A 16,817-nucleotide genomic window follows, 5' to 3' on the forward strand; every position below is an offset into this window, starting at 1 on the left:
TTTCAGAGCCTAAGAACCGAGAAAACGTAACAAAAGGGAACTTATCAATGAGGCATTATTGTACTATGGTTAACTTGTCTCATTTGTTTTTCTTCTGCAAATGCATCACGTAAGCATCAGCACTCTGTGCATGTTTTTGTTTTCTCCTGCAAGCAGTTCTGTTTGCCATTCCTTCTTATATAGATAGCTGGCTGCGTAAAATAAGTAGCTGCTTAATATTGTATGTATGTTTAATTAAATTTGCAATGTGTGCTGCACATTGTGTTTCAGGCCCCTTATGAGACCTGTCAATCAAGCCGTGCCGAAGAGCTTCAGCATCGATCACGTGACATTTACGCCACCCTGCGGGAGAGCCGAGAAACTGGCATAGCAAAACGTAAAAAGGGCGTTCGAATGCAGGGATACCTCTCCAAAAAAAGTGAGCACCATAACTGTTCACCACGTGACCTAGCCTTTCCATATTGTGTACAAGTCTTGCTTGTCTGGGCTTTGTGTCCAAATTTTGCCATACACAAATCTCATTTGCCTTGGGTGTGGGTCTCAAACCTCCTAGCATGATAACATGATTCTTAGATTGATTGTGGATAATGTGACAAACCACGTACATTATGGGGGGAAATATAGATTTGTGATTCGTTTTACTAATCCGAGCTTTGTATTTAATGTGGAGGGAATTTCTTTATTTGAATTGGAAACCTGAGCTGGTGCCCTTCTAAAGCTTCTTTTAAGCGTTTGCAATTTCTTAACAGTGTTCTTCAGCTGATGGTTGGTTGTGATTGGGGGTTTGGTTGTTGTAATGGCTGTTCATGTTGTGTTAGCGGGAGCTGGACAGAGCCATTGCACATTCTGTTAGTACTTGAAGCAGCTTTTGTGTGTTTACTTTATTTCTCTCCCCAGGTGTGGGCAACAAGAAGTGGAAAAACCTGTACTTTGTTCTCAATGCCAAAGAACTGCAATTGTATTTTTTTGACAACCCTAGGGTGAGTAAGTGCCTAATGGTATTTTGCATCAAATGTCAAATTGTATGGTGTCAAATAAATTTTCTGAGTAGTTAATGGGTAGAGACAAGAGCTGTATTGGCAAGAAAGCAGTTATGGTTAACCTTTTTAACATAATGTGGAAACATTATCTAATGTTCTGTTGTTTTTCTACTGTTTAGTTATAACTGTGAAGTCATACAAGCTTTCTCAACTTTCTGTTTTTCTGATATACAAGAGAAGGTTTTCACACTCGGAGGTTGAGTAAGGAGTCCATAGAATATGGACGAAATTATAGAAACTCCACAAAAACGGCAAGCCCACATGGAAATGTGACATGGGTAAAGAAAAGAGCTGTATCGGCAAGAAGGCAATAATGGTTAACCTTTTTAACAGAATGTAGAAACGTTATGTAATGTTCTGTTATTCTTTTTTTTTTCTGTTTAGTTATAACTGTGAAGTCATACAAGCTTTCTCAACTTTCTGTTCTGCTATACTAAAGAAGGTTTTAACACTACGAGGTTTTCTGCAAGATGATTGGTACTTTGAGCAGGCGCGATCAGCCCACGAGCTGCACCCAAAAGAAGCCAGCATGTGAGCTCTCACAGCATTTCAGCGAGATCACAGCTTGATAAGAATGCTTGCTTCGTACTCATTCGACAGTGAGGCATAAATGCCATGTCACTGATGGCTGTTTGCTAAAGGCATGACAATTGTGTTCTTTTGCGGTTCAGTTAAGGTTTTCGAAGTGAAATTATCCGAAATTCATTATGATGCAGAAAGTAGCAGTGTCAGCTTTTTGAATATCTGGGACTGGTTATGCTCGGATGACTGGTCTCTAATATTACTTTAGGATCAATTGTATTGACTTCGTTCAAAGCACACTCTCTTGGCACAGTGCCAGTAACGCCGTTGCTCGTAGACGCCGGTGTGTCCGGTGCGAATGCACGCCAACGTGACCGACAATATCACTGGCGGTATTTGGAAAGGCTCCATGGAGTCTATGCACTGCCAGTGGGCTTCTATTTTCACGATTTCTCTCATCTCAAAACTCCGCTTATGTCGACATTTTTTCCAGTTTTTACAGCTTTGAATTAATGGCATTTTACTGTACAGTTAAACCTGCTTATAACGAAGCTCCATATAACGAATTCCTGGATATAACGAAGTTTTTCTATTCCCCGCTGTTACTCCATAGAAGCACATGTATTTGAGACCTCTACGTAACGAACTGGCAGTGGGAGACCCCCTCGAAATAACGAATTTTTCCCGCCAACAACCTAGAGATTTCGCCCCAAATTTTGCCAATTTTGCGCGAGCAGCAACCGGAAGCACCTTCTCCGCTGCGACGGAATGCGAAGCGGCGGTGGCGCGCTTGGCGCGCTCGAATTCATGGCGACTGCGAGGCGAGAGTGAGCGCACGTGTGCGTGCGTGCGAGCGTGCGCCAGGCGGGCCTGCATCCCTCGACCCGGCGATCTTGCCGCTGCGGGCGTGACCTTTCCCCCTCCCTTCATTCTAACCTGATCCCGCCGCTTGCTGTAGCCGGCCTAGCCCGTTGATGTTGATGTTGTAGTTGATGTTGCCGAAGAAAAAAAAAAGTTCTTTTTTCAACGTACTGGCAGCGCCACTCTTTGGTTACTGCGCAAGTCTGCGCTTCGCTTCACTAACCTGACACTAGGTGACACTATACGACGCTACGACGACATCGTGTCGCTCACTCTTCGTTTCCGATGCCTCGCGCTTGTGCGAAATGACATGCGTCCGCGCATCCAGTACCTGGTGTGACATTCCAAGGATGAGTGCTTCGACGAAGAAACGCAAGATATTGACTCTTGAGGACAAAATGGCCATCTTGGACGCCATTTCTGGAGGCCAAAAAAAAGGAGGATGTAGCTGACAAATTTGACATCCCAGCTAGTTCTTTGTCCACAATTTTAAACGCGAAAGATGCAATTCGTGATCGAGGGCGCGTTAGAATCGAGTAAATACGGTAAGCGTTTCTTTTTCGAATTTTCGTACCGAACCTGCATATAACGAAATCCTCTTTATAACGAAGTTTTTCAGGAATTTGTCAATTTCGTTATATCCAAGTTTAAGAGTATTTTGTATGCTGCATTCTGGTTTAGAACGTGTTGCCTGACGCACTTATATCTCTCGTGCAATTTGCTCAGTGTTTTTGCAACTGGCCTTTGGGCAATGTGGGTTGTTGAAAAGAGCTGTCTTTCACGCTTTAGAAAAGCCAACCTACAGACTCGAAGTAAATTTTATCTTTTTTTTTTTTTTCAGCGAACAAAGCCCAAGGGTTTGATTGATCTCAGTTATTCCTACTTGTACATGGTTCATGACAGTCTTTTAGAAAGGTATGGATTCTCTTTTCTGAGCCCATGTTTTATGTGCTGGATATGTGTATTCTCTTCGTTATTCCACACTCTCTGTATTTTGATGTATCCTTGTAGTTTTCAGGTGCTGCTCTAGATCCCTCTTTTTGCAAAGTGGTGCATGTTCCTGAAGTATTCGAATTCATTTTGCTTTGGTAACGAAAGAGCACAGGCATTGCTGTGTGGCAATAAGTGACATCTTTTCGGGCTGTGCAGCAGTTAATAATAATCACTGGTCTCACAAAGTCTAAATTCTGGCTAGTTAATGATCTATATGTTGCAGCACATGGTATTTAAACACTGAAAACAAAATTGGTGTGCTGTGCCTCTTGTCTTTTTGACTTTATTTGTTGCTTTACGCATTTGTGTTACTACCTAACATTGCTGCTTTAAAAGGCAACCATTCCCATGTTAAGCATTCTGGTATGCCTACTACAGTTGATGTAAGTTTGGCTCAAGTGCCAAAATGTAAGTTATGATGCAGTGGGCTGACTAGTAAATTGAAATTTATAGGTAAAACAAAGATTTGGAGGCTATGATCAGTAATGTAATAGTATCAGTCTATTTATACAGTAGAATCTCATTAAATGGAACCTCAAGGGACCGGAGAAATATGTTGCAATTAAGAGGAGTTTCGTTTACTAAGAGAGATTTGCATAAGTGCAGCACTATATGTCATATACCCTCTTGACACTGTTAAGACATGTTAATAATAATGAAGTGAATGAGTGGCTAGTTTCTATGGTTTTAGTGTCGTAGACGACTTCTCGATTAACTAGGCTTCACTAGTTTTGATTTAGAGGAGGCACTGGCGACGTATCAAAGCAAGAACATTGCTCTTACTTCTTGACTAGTGGCTGAATTAGCACCAGGTCATGCTGGTGAAGTCCAAATTATCGAACAGCGCACTGCAAGGTGTCTGAAATTTCAGTCGTTCTTACTTCAGCCATCTATGGGGCGAGTGGTGTTGCCACCAAGCTGTCTGGACTGCACTTGATATGCATTTAACATTTATGAAATGTTTGCTTGCTTGAGTCTTTTCCACTGCTTTTTAATTATGGCTTTTTTTTATAGAAGACAGGTGTCGCAACATGAACATAAGATTTTGGCCTTTAAAAAAATACTTTAGAGCTTTTCGATTTCTGAGAGTTGCAAAAGTTTTGGTTCTAATTAACGAGAGTTTCTTTGCATTATCCAAATCAAAACCAACTTATGTACAGTTGAACGCCTCTTATAACAAAGTGTTTGGGGCCTCTGAAATAAATCGTTATACAGATCACTGCGTCGTAAAGGTCTTGCACCGCACAGCTCACAATGGAACTGGGACAGAATTATTCATTCGTTGTACAGGTCATTTCGTTGTAGAGGCTGTTGTTCCATTCAAACGATTTCGTTTACCGATATTCTAATGTATATTCAAATGCAGTGATATCCGTTAAATGTATTAATTTGGTGGGAAGCACACTCAACTAATCACGGTGACATGTTGAAAACCTTTGTGTGCAAGCAAGTTTAGTTCTCTTCATTTTTTTATTTCCAGGCCTAACTGTTTTCAGATTGTTGAAAGAGCCCTCCCTTGTATCAGCACTGTGTATTATCTCTGTGCCAGTACCTCTGATTTGGTTCGGGTAAGTGCACATTTTGGAAAAGATAAAGAAGGTTCTTATTATGATTGCCTGGACACGTAGCCGTAGCAACAGCCTCATATTAAACAGCATTGCACAGGACACGCATTTCCGTTTTGTCAAGGGTGCAGACACGCGAGAGATATGCCGTGTTTGCGTGACCCTCTTGCGCATGCGCAAGTTGCGCGAGTGAAATCTGGGGACTGCACCTACGTACTACGGAGGACGACAGGCTTTGCTCCATCCACCCATAACCAATGGCAATGCGCACTACGTGAGAACCGGCACTTCACTTTCATCCAAACGGGATTGCAGTGGCTGATACAGAGTCCATAATAGTGAAGCATACAGTAGAACTAATTCGCAGTAGCAGTGTGCCATTATTCATTGGTGTGCGGCCGCTAAAGTAGCATCAACCTAATCCCCCAAGTCTACTCCGACGCTTCGATCCGCTTGACAGGAACTTTCCATGTCAGGCCTGGTGGTGAAGCATAGGTAAAGAACAACTACTGCACAAGTCAAAGGGAGAAATGATATAATAATGCAGATAAAAAAAAAGAAAATAAGCAAAAGAAAGAAGAAAAACCCGTCAAACAATGCGATTCTAACTACGGACCTCCCAATCAGGAGCGCAGTGCCAGGACGGCTACGCCACACAACTGTGAGCTGAGAGAGAGCTTATTCCAGAGTATTTATCTGCAGCCACATAGTGTAGCTTGGCTACGAACAAACAGAGAAAAGCAAGTTGTCCTCTGTAGGTACCTAGGTGCAGTCCCTAGATTTCTCTCTCGCAACTTGCACATAGTTATTTGTGAAGCAGGTCACTGACCAAGGTCAAAATGAAAATAAAATGACGTTTCAGGATCCGTACGGGTCCCTTGTTCACAATGATTCACAAAACATCATTTTATTTTCATTTAGATTGTGAACAAGAGACCTGTACGGATCCCGAAACATCATTTTATTTTCATTTTGACCTTGGTCAGTGACCTGCTTCACAAATAACTATGCTTTTACCTGACCAGACGGTATTCCGTCGAACTCTTGACTACATTAGCTTGCACATGCGCACGAGTATCGGGCAAAGGCTCTCTTGTGTCTGCAACCTTGACAAGACGGAAATACTGCGAAAACCTGATAATTTGAAATCTCCTAATTCAAATGGACGGATAATTTGAACTGCTCTGTTGCAGTTCGATTTACTCCAGCGAACTCCGGCGAATTCGAACTCCAAGAACCATGCATGTTACCGCGCGCTCTCACCTATGCTCCCTCCTCCTCCTAGCACGCGCTTTATCACATTACCACGCGCTCACCTGCCCACTCAACCCCCCTCCCATCCTCCATCTTAGCCCGTGCTTGATCATGTTACCGCGTGCTCACCTATGCCCCCCCCCGCCCTCCTAGCGCACTCTCAATCACATCATCTCCAACATTGGGCACGAGGGAGCACGTGTCAAGCCGCCATTCTTTTTGGCTCACCCTCTCACCCACATCAAACGGAGTACAAGGTGCAATCTTATCTCACTTGGACTTTATATGGAGCCTTGGCTTCTTCCAGCACATGTCGCACGCTGATGAAGGAAAGATAACACTTTTTCAGAGCAAGCCCCAGTGATGGTTCTGGTTTTGCCACTGTAACCCACAATTGATTGGGTGCTTTATTTAAAGGGTCTTTCCTTAGTTCAAACTCTATTTTATTCAAGTAGATATCCAGTTTCCCTGGAATTCGAATTCATGAGATTCTACTGTACGTGCACAGGTCACAGGAAAGAGGCACACAGAACAGAGTGCTTCTATTGTGTCACGCTGTTTCAATATTGCTCTTTAACAAGATGTACCTACAGACCACCCTAACTGAACATGCTGTTAATCCATTTAGGCAAAAGAAAAATCTACCAGCCAGATTGGGAAGAGCTGCATTGGGAAAAGTTAATAAGTTTTGCTTTATTCTTTGTAATGCTACAATGGTGGACATTATAAAGTATGCTAGGCCTTTATGGGAGCAAAACCTGATGTAGGTCCTTAAAGGTATATGCTACAATGTGGATGCTCCTAAAACTAAAAGACTTGCTGTTAAGAGTAAAACGAAAATTTATGCAGCGCGCTTAAACTTGTAGAGGCAAATTAAGCATTTTAATGGGAAATATGTCTTGTTAGGGAGTGAACAAATGATGCGCGCAAGGTGAACAAATAATGTGCGAAAAGACAAGTACGAGAAGGCGACACACGTGAGCTGACTTACTACTTTTATTTTCGTAAGTGTGTAAAGTATATAGCATACACATGACACACGAAAATAAACAGATACAACAACCACATGCCCGTGTTGGTCGTTAAATCACAGCTGCTTGTTCCTCCAGACGTACACACCATTTTTCAGTCACTGTCAGGGACGCTGACTGAAAGGGAGGTTGTTAGGGAGGTGTTTTTACATTCAAATGCTTGACATACGACTTCAGCAGATAAAGGAGAAAAGCTTTGGTGTTGCTTTCCAAGACGCGGGCAATAATATAATAATAATACAGATAAAAACGTTATATTTTATGATGGATACAGGCATACAAGATTAAACTATTCAGCATTTGGGTCAATGAACTTTTGAAGTGCTCCGTAGCCACTGCAAGACATTTCGTTGACTCTGCACCAAACCACAACTTGGCCACCGACTCCCAAAGAGACTGCACTGGTTAGGCCTAGTGGTGGGGGGGTGTCTGGCTGCATGCTGTCACGGGGAGCTAGCCCTTGATATATGTTCACACCCATAGACAAATACATGGGGACCTGGCACAAGATCACATGCCCAGGCTGAACTGACGGCAGCATGCATGAAGCGAGTTTCGCTGGTGATCAGCTGGCAACTACTGCAAACCCATATAGGAAAAGTTTGTATGCACAGGTACTAGTAGAAATGGCGAAAGCTCGTGTGTGGACAGCGTCACGAAGTCAAGTTCGCATGCGCAATATCTGCACTTCGCGATGATGTGCATCTTGATAGGCGAACACGAACCGCACTCTTGACCTTGACTGATTTTTCCGCAGTGCTGGAGTTGGAAAAAGAACAAGTTGATTTGTTTTTCTGCCCTGCCCGATGATTCAGACATTTTTAAGACTCCGCCTGTGTCCTAAAATATCAATCGACAACTGTATTTACTTTCCACACACAAACTGAAGAAACGAAGAGCAACGGTGTGCAAGCGTTCAGTGCGGACGGCGTGTCGCTGACAAGCAGCTGTAGCAAAAAGCATCTCCGTCGCCTAAGCAACCCCCGCACACCCGCTGCGCCAGCATGCTACCACCGCGTTTATTTTTTTCTCCATTCCTTTTTCGTTCGCTTGCTCTGTGTCTCCTCTTCCTCCTCCGCATCATCCTCGTCGCTCTCCCCTCGGCTGGCACACCTCGTTGAGAAAAACACTTGCTGCCTCGCTTGTCTACAGGAATTTCTCGCAGCCGCATTATAACCGGTATGTTGTTCCGTGCGGCTCCACTATAAGTGGTATGCATATACATTTAGTTCTATGGGAGGGCAAACTCTCCCAGTTAAAAAATGCCCCATTATATCCGGTCCTGCACTATAAGCGGTTACGTTGTCAGTAGTCTGAGCTGTAAATGGAATGTCATGCATTCATCATTTACGCCATTGTCTTCTAAAGCTTCCACACAAAATTCAGCTTCAAGAACCATATAAGAAGCATGACAAAAATAAAGAAGATGCGCACACAGTACCTGCGATGTTCAGCATTTCTGCAAGTTTGGTGATGGCTAGATCAAATACATCATGCAGCTGACAAAAAACTACGATGTTGTTGTCCTGGCAAGACTCTTCTTAGCTAAATTGCGAACTAAAGGAAACACTATGCTGCTTCTTTAATTATTTACCAGTGAAAATGGTGATGTATAGTCGAGTCCCTATACAACGAAATTCACGGGACAGGCAAAAAATTTCATTGTGGCTGAACTTCGTTGACAGTGAAATTAGTATGTACAGTATAGACCACTTATAAGATAACTGCTTATAGTGCAGGATCCGGATATAGTGCGGTCTTTTCAGACTCCCGTTAGTTTTCCCATAGCACTCCATGTATACACGTGTCGCTTATAGTGCAGTTGCGGGAAACAAAATACCGGTTACAGTGCGGCTGCCTGGAAGTACGGAAGTCAGCGGAGACGGCGAACGCTCCCCTCAAACGGGCGCCTCAAGGAGTGCTCGAGGAAGAAAGAGAGACGAAGTGGAGGAGAGGGGCACGTGGTGCGAACGAACAGCCAGTGAGGCTGAAACCAGAATCTTGAGTGCGAGTTGTGACATATCACAGCGCGCATAGCGAGCGAGGGCCACGAAACTGCCAACGCCGGCCAACGCTCGCTTCACGATAACGGCAGTAAATGAAACATCAGGGAGCGGGCGGCGCCGGCAAGGCACGGCGAAGGGCGCACGCGGAGACCGTGGAATGTGAGGGAGGAGGGCGGCAGGGAAGCGGATTTCGCCTCGGCAACTCCGCCGCTTCGGTGGCTCCCCTAGCCCTCCCTCGTAGCTCCCTCACTTTCGACTGTCATCGTGCGCGCCCGCCGCTCCAGCCGGCCCGGCGCCAGCTCCCCGAAGTTTCGTTTTCTGCCGTTATCGGGAAGCCGGCGTGGCACAGCGCCGCTGCTTCCCTCTGCGCCGTAGCCAGTGTGCAAGGTCAACACGTGACTAGAAAGTAGAGGAAGCATAAAGGAGAAAGAAGGGTTCACTGCCACTTTCTACGCGTGGCTACGGTAGCGTGGCTGAGATGTCGGCACGTACACGCATGTTCCGGCGCAACGCAGAATCGGCGACCGTGCCATTTGAGAGAGGGTGAAATTTCCGCCGCATTTTTTTTTTTTTTTTGTTTTGTCCGCGCGTGACATTGAGGGGTCTCTCCTAAGCTTTTACTCTATGGCGGTGCCGGAGCAATGCCGCTCGGAGGCGCCGCCGCGTGAATTATTTCGAATTAACCAGATTCGACTGTAAATGGAATGCAAACATTCTAGCCGCATTCCTTGACTGTCGCATATGCGTGGCGGCTCGGTGCACATGTTTTGCATATGCGCGGGCCTTGAAAATTGTTGCTTTGGTTATAGTGCGGTACTGCTTATAGTGCGGATATTTGCGACTCCGGCGACTTACGTTATAAGCGGTCTACACTGTATATACGTACTCCAAACGGCAAAGCCACGAACGAAACCTGCTCGAGGCTGAAACCATCGTCCGGGAAAAACCATCGTCGGTGTGTCTTGCGGATTCTCATTTTCCCCCAGACGACGAGACTGTTGCCGTCATGTTGACCAGAGCGGCTGCTGCCTGTGCGTGGCCGCACGGGCACCGTATCTTGAAAGCGATCTGCGACGTGCACAAAGTACGCGCCTGTGTGGGCCTCATCTTTCAAGTGATCTGCATAGTGGGCACTTACTAGTGCCTGGTAGAGCCGTATGAGCTGTGCTTTCAATGTTCGTGTTGAAGCGAGATGGCATGGAGGTCAATTCGCTCACTGTTATTGCCGCGCCTCCTTATTCCAGTGTATTGGCAAGTTTCTGCGGCCATCGAGCGAGATGTGTTCAGGTTTACCTGTGCGCGCGTGACACCGTGCTTGGTAATTTAGTTCGTAAGCGAATGTTTACCAGTTTATACGACCGATAAAACTATTATCCTTAGTTCGTATAGCTGTCTACTAATGTGCTATCGCAATATCGCTTCGCCTTTCAGGCGAAACTGCGAGATTTTTTTCCTTCCGCTTTCTGCCTCGGCGATCATATGTGCCTCTTCCTCGAGAGAAATTTACGCTTCTTCGTTGGCTTAGCCATTTCGCCCGGATACACACTAGAGAGAAAACGGCTGCGATTGTTGTGTTCCTGTGCAGTCTCGCATAGGCACATGATGACCACGCGTGGCTATGGATTGCAGTGGCTCAATTCGGCACTTTAAATTTGATTTTGTTCGCGAAAACCTCGTTCAAGCGGACATATGATCGTCACAGCTTTGGAAGGGCCTTCTAATTTGACTACTCGGCAGTTCCAATTTCAGTTCAGTCCCAGTTTCGTTCTCGAAAAGTTAGTTGAAGCGAAAATACCGAATAAAACGCCTTCATTATGAAGATACTTTTCTTGTATTACTTTCTATGGGCAGCTGACGGGGAATTGGAAAATCTTCGTTGTGGCGGAAATTTCGTTGTAGCGGCGTTCTTTCTAGGGGGATTCGACTGTACTTTCCGAAGTACACCGTGCACTTATGGGTTAATAGCCTCATAGTTTATTTGGGATCAAAAAGGCATCATAATTTTTTATCAAGATTCACTGAACTTATCAGCAATAATAGTCAATTTCATATTCCATTTAGCACTATACTAGTTTCATCCTACCAGTAACATACATACGTCAGCAGTAGAGCCCTCTCTTAGAAGGCCCATCAGTTAAATACAGTTAAATTCTTACTGTGCAGCAAGCTTTCACTATCAGTGAATTCTTTCAAAAATATTACTTCATCCAACAAGGTTCCTTGAGCCCTGAATCAGAGGTCTATTGGTCCATCATCAGGCAGCGTGAACACAGAAACACTTCTGAAATTTTGTTACACTAATGCAATTTAATCACTTTTGACCAGTTCGATCATCGTGCCAAAGGTGCAATATTTAGGACTTGCTGAGGGCATAATTGGTGTTTACCTGATATTGTAAGAATGCATGAAAATACACAGACACGCACACAGCAGAAGAAAGAAAAAGAGTGTCGTTGTTTCTTTTCCTTTCCTTTATGGTGTGAGTGTTTTCATGCATTATTACAACATCAAGATTGAGCATTTGGGGGCCAATTAAGCATGCAAAGCATTAACTTTAGCTGTCAGTGGCAGCTGGGCTGAGAACTTTAGTTGGGGCTTATGGTCACCATTGTAGTTGAAGTCATTGTCTCACTTCCCATTGAAGGTGGTATCTTGGTTCATAGTCCATTTAAATTTCCGTGGAGTGGCTGAGTGTGTTCTCAAGGTAACAGGCTAGAGTCAGCAGCAGTGGGACCTCATTGTTACAGGAGTGGATGGGTGCGGTGAGTCCCCTGTGTGTGCCGCAGCTGGCCAAGGGGGTAGCTGGCCGAGGCACCTCGCCAGCCGTCTCCCAGGTGCGCTCGCTCAGCCTCACCCTGCTCGAGGCTCACAGGCTGCCTGTGCGTCTTGCTCCACATCCCTTCTGCATCATTTCCCTCAACCAGGTGAGCTCTCTCTCTCCCCCACTACCTTTTCCTTCCGGATCTGTCTGTCCTTCCTGGTACGAGTTCATTCCATGTAGCGCAATATGTGAAGTCCACATTGTCCCGAGCACCTTGACCAAATAGTATTGCTTGACACAATATGGATAGGCCACAAATTTTTGCAGAAGCCCAGCGTCTATCTTTCCTTGGTGGCGAATGCCGCATAACCTCCGTCATTGTCATGATGGCTGCAATGGAAGCATTTTGTCAACATCCACATATAATTTTGGTGGTAGCTGATGATTGCAGCACAGAGGATAGGTTAGCTATTTAGCAGAGAAAGATATAATTTATGTGCCCCTTCCCCCCTGTCCCATAGAATGTATACAGGGGTGCAACAGCTGCGCCAATTGCGCCATTTTGATACAATTTCGTATTTTTGCGCCGAGCTGCGCCAAAACCGTGATATATGTCGAAATTGCGCCACGCGGCGGCAAAACGCCCGACCAGCCGCAAAATTTCTCGGTTACAATGACATTGCGATGGCTCTTCTAATGGACTGTGGGACTCGCATAATGGCTTTGCTTGCCGTGAAGCATAAGAAATCCAGGCTGACCGACTTCTGGAAATAAAACTTCCGGTAAGCGCACGTTTGCCAAGCTTGCCGACTTTTTCATAAATATTCAATGAAATTGAGATAATTCAAACTGCTTCATTGCGACGGTGCATGTGCCGCGAAGTGAGTGTTTCGCGATCGGCCGGGCACGTGCTTTGAGTTAGGCATCGGCCGCAATGCTAGAAAAATGCTGTAACTGCGGCGCGAAATGCATTCTCTCGTAAAGTTGACAATTCATTGACCGCCTTTAGTACGTCTCAACCGTTGCCCCCACCTCATCGCAAAGATTTCCCGAACGATGGTTTCGGCTTCGTTCCCGGCTTTTGTTCGCCCGTATTACACTGTACCCGTATTTTGCGGGCTATAACTCGCACCTTTGTATAAGTTGCACCCTCCTATAAATGGCAGTTCTTCAGAAGAAAAAAAAAACACTTATATAAGTCGTACTGGTGTACAAGACGCACCTGTTCGTTTGGTAGCATATGATTTAAAAAATTAGTGGCGTTTCACTCCGTAAACGCGAGTCACGTGCAAGCGTATGGGTGTCATACCTACATAATTGCGATAAGAATGATAAGGCACACCAGGCGCATTTCTGCAATCTTGGTTGCTGCGATGTTCCGTATAAAGTCCAAAGGCGATAACATCGTCTTCATGCGTTGTATGCCTTATGTGCGAATGAAAGCGGGAGGGTATAGCGGAAGGGAGGGGGTTGGCTTGTACTCTGGTAGCAACTGCGAAGCTTGCGCAACGGCGCGTGCCGTATCTTGAAAGCAATCTTTAGATGCGACAACTTCGGGGTCGGTTGATTCGCGGTCGGCCTGCCGCCCGTTGCGTTGCTGCTCCGTCTTTGCACGGCGTGCGGGAACTCGATAGCGCGCACAGAACCCATAGCAAATAAGTGGCAGAGGAGATCAACCCGGTGTGCTTTGCTTGGCCATATAGCCTCCACTCCGATTTTGATGGCAGTTTTGGCGGTGAAGGAAACATACACAAGTCGCACCAGTGTATAAGACGCACCGGCGAAAAATTCAGAAAGAAACCGCGACTTATACACCGTAAAATACGATATATACATACTAATTTCGCGTCAACGAAGTTCTGCCACAATGAAATTTTGTGCGTGTCCCGTGATTTTCGTTGTAGCGGTACTCGACTGTGTGTGTGTATATATATATATATATATATATGTATACTCAGTCGACTCTCATTACAACAGACCCTGATAATCCGAAAAAAAAGACGCTTTATCCGAAGTCTATGTATCCGAAAGTGGAGGCCACCGCCGAAACACCAAAAGATTGTTAAACAGTCGCTGCATGTTTCGACTACCGCTGGAACGTCGCAACACATCAGAAAAAAAGAAGGGAAAAAAACGAAAGGGAACCACTCACGAAGAAATGCATGTGCACTTTCCACATGTTTGGTGGAAAAAGTTGTGTGCAGTGCACTGCTGGGGCGCGATCGAGGTCGTTGTTCGGAGCGCGCGTTCAATTTCGCCAGGCGCGGCCTAAGTCAACCGTGCGCAGGCAAAGCTGAATGCGCGCTTTGAACGGCAATCTCCGATCGCGCCCCTGCCCTCACCTATGTTGCTAATGTGAATTACCGTATATACTCCCAGAAATCCAATGCAAAGTTGGGTGGTGCGTCTATTATGCAGGGCAAATTTTAGGGTGTTTTATGAGTAAGCGTTTTTTGTGAAACTGCTCAAAATTTGGGATTTACTGCTCCAAAACAGAGGTTCTTTTCCCCCGTAACCTGCTCCAAATTTGGATTTTCGTGCTCCAAAAGTAAGACTTTCCTGCTCCAAAAATTGCTCCAAATCCTATTTTGGCTGTTGCACCACTGTGTATATGAAGGCATAGTATTATCTAAAGGTAAGTGGTGAACGTGGAACAGGGTAACACATCCCAAAGTATGTTGGTTCTGATGCCTATAGCTCGGCAATTAATGAACCTTTCTGAAAATTCTAGTATAAGGAAAATTTTCTGCTTCTGCCTTGAGACAACCCCCACTTGGTGCAAAGATTTACGCGTACAATACATTGTATACAGTTGCATACAGTGGGTGTACGAGGTGCAAAAATTCTGAAGATTTATAAGGCTTGTCTGAAAAGTTCTGATCACGCTCCCATAAAAATAGAAGCATTGCCTGGTGTTTTTGTCGTCCTAATTCATTTCCAAGTATTTCTCTCCTGCTTCTGCACACCCGAGTCCCACACCCTTCCCATTCCTCGAAACAGTCCTGATACCCCTCAGAAAGTGCTGCAAGGACAGTAGTTGCGTTGCACTTGATGTCCTCTTGGGTTCGAAAGTGCGTTCCTTTCAGGTGCCTTTCGATTTTTGCTAACAGCCAAAAGTCATACTGGCTTATGTCCGAAAACTATGGAGCTTGACGAACCACTGAAGTACTGTGCTGTGCCAAAAATGTCGGAATCATTTGAGCTGCGTGAACAAGGGCGCTATCCTGGTGCAGTTACCACTAGGGTTGTGCGAATATTCGAAAATTTTTACTATTATCGAATATTATATTTTTAATATTCATATTCAATTCGAAAAGTAGATATCCGAAAATGGGGGGGGGGGGTTCGAATATTCGGTTAGATACGAATATTCGAATCAAATCAAATATAGTGATAGCTGTTTGGGAGCAAACATGGTTCTTAGCATTTGTTTCAATCTAATCTAATATCGGGGAGATATTGTGCTGAATTTTGTGATTTTGTGCTGCTAGCGAAATTGCCCCTGTAAAGCACACTTAGCTACAAAACGTCTGAACTTAGCAAGAAAGCCAGCCTCTCAGTAGCAAGGGGCACAGGTTTGTGGACAGCAAGAGTGCACTTTTTCTTTCTCTCTCTCTCTTTTTTTTTTTCAGCGTTAGCCTTAGTCCTGAGCTTATTGCTTGACAGCAAGTGCAGTTAGTGACGACTAGCACAGGGTCAAATGCCTCCAAGTTTATGGGCTGTGGGGGTACACTCGATGTGGGGTCTTACACATGCTCTTGGGACAAAGTAACGATAACACAGTACTGCAAACAATCAAAAGGGCATTTATTGCTCCTTTCATACACTAATGCCTGCTAGCCGAATTACTACCCATAAAACATTCACGTGGGCACATGACAAATCGATGGAGTCCGACTCACCGCAACCGGGTAGCAAGCCAATATGTTCGCCGTATGTGGATCAGCGCACGGCCGGAAACGTCCACAGCGCTCACTAACATCAATTTAAAGAGGAAGCGCCTTCTTCCTTTTGTGCCCAAGTAGCCCCGCCGTTAGGTGGCGTTAGCAGCGCAACACTCACACCATCTCTTGCAATACTCTGCAACCACACCGACCTTCGCCGCCATAAAGCCACCCGGCAAAGCCAGATTACAGGAGACGGGAGCCATGCGGGAAAACAACATCAGGGACGCGTGAGAGTTGCGCATCCCCCCAACCTTAAATCACTGCATACTCCGGCGAAAACATGTCAACACAGTCTAACATCAACACATGGCTTCGTGAGCTAGAGGTAGTACATGCAGCAGTGGCCATGCCGAGAAAATGTCCACGCGCTTTCCATTACATGCGAGCCGACATTGTCTCTGAGGTTCACCGCTGGCTTCCGTTGGTCACAGCACCAGCTCTGTAGATTCGACGGCATCAACTCCAGCCCAGGACTCCGGAAACGGCGACGCAGAAGTCGGCACGAGCAAGTGTTGTTCGCGCTGACCCGCCCTGCCAGCGAGAGCTGCTGTAGAAGTTGGTGACTGCCAGCCCACCGAGGGTTGCGAGCCGGACACAGGCGGCCGCCGAAGTCACTGCGCCGAACTGGCCACAGGCATAGCCGTTGCCAGGGGTGGCTCGTTCGTAGCGGGGCAGCAGCACAGGCAATGTGCAGGTGGCCGCAAACCAAGGTTGACTCCGCTCACGCTGCGTACACTCAATGCACGCATATTCGACAAACACTAAAGTAGGGCAAGGGAGAGGAATTCTGCATGCGCATCGCCCATGTGGTACAATGTTTAATTCGGCTAGCGAAAG

General features: G+C 45.6%; 1 protein-coding gene across 1 annotated transcript in view; it reads left to right on the forward strand.

Annotated features, from left to right (window-relative positions):
• Positions 1-16,817, forward strand: part of LOC119442893 (ras GTPase-activating protein 1) — a 63,487-nt gene that overhangs the window by 11,795 nt on the left and 34,875 nt on the right. Inside the window, exons 9-13 of the mRNA XM_037707945.2 lie at positions 271-418; positions 898-980; positions 3,265-3,338; positions 4,897-4,984; positions 12,020-12,196. Coding sequence (XP_037563873.1) covers positions 271-418; positions 898-980; positions 3,265-3,338; positions 4,897-4,984; positions 12,020-12,196 — 570 coding nt within the window. The remainder of the gene's footprint in view (positions 1-270; positions 419-897; positions 981-3,264; positions 3,339-4,896; positions 4,985-12,019; positions 12,197-16,817) is intronic.

The sequence above is a fragment of the Dermacentor silvarum genome, chromosome 2, assembly GCF_013339745.2.
Source record: "Dermacentor silvarum isolate Dsil-2018 chromosome 2, BIME_Dsil_1.4, whole genome shotgun sequence".
Lineage (NCBI taxonomy): Eukaryota > Metazoa > Arthropoda > Arachnida > Ixodida > Ixodidae > Dermacentor > Dermacentor silvarum.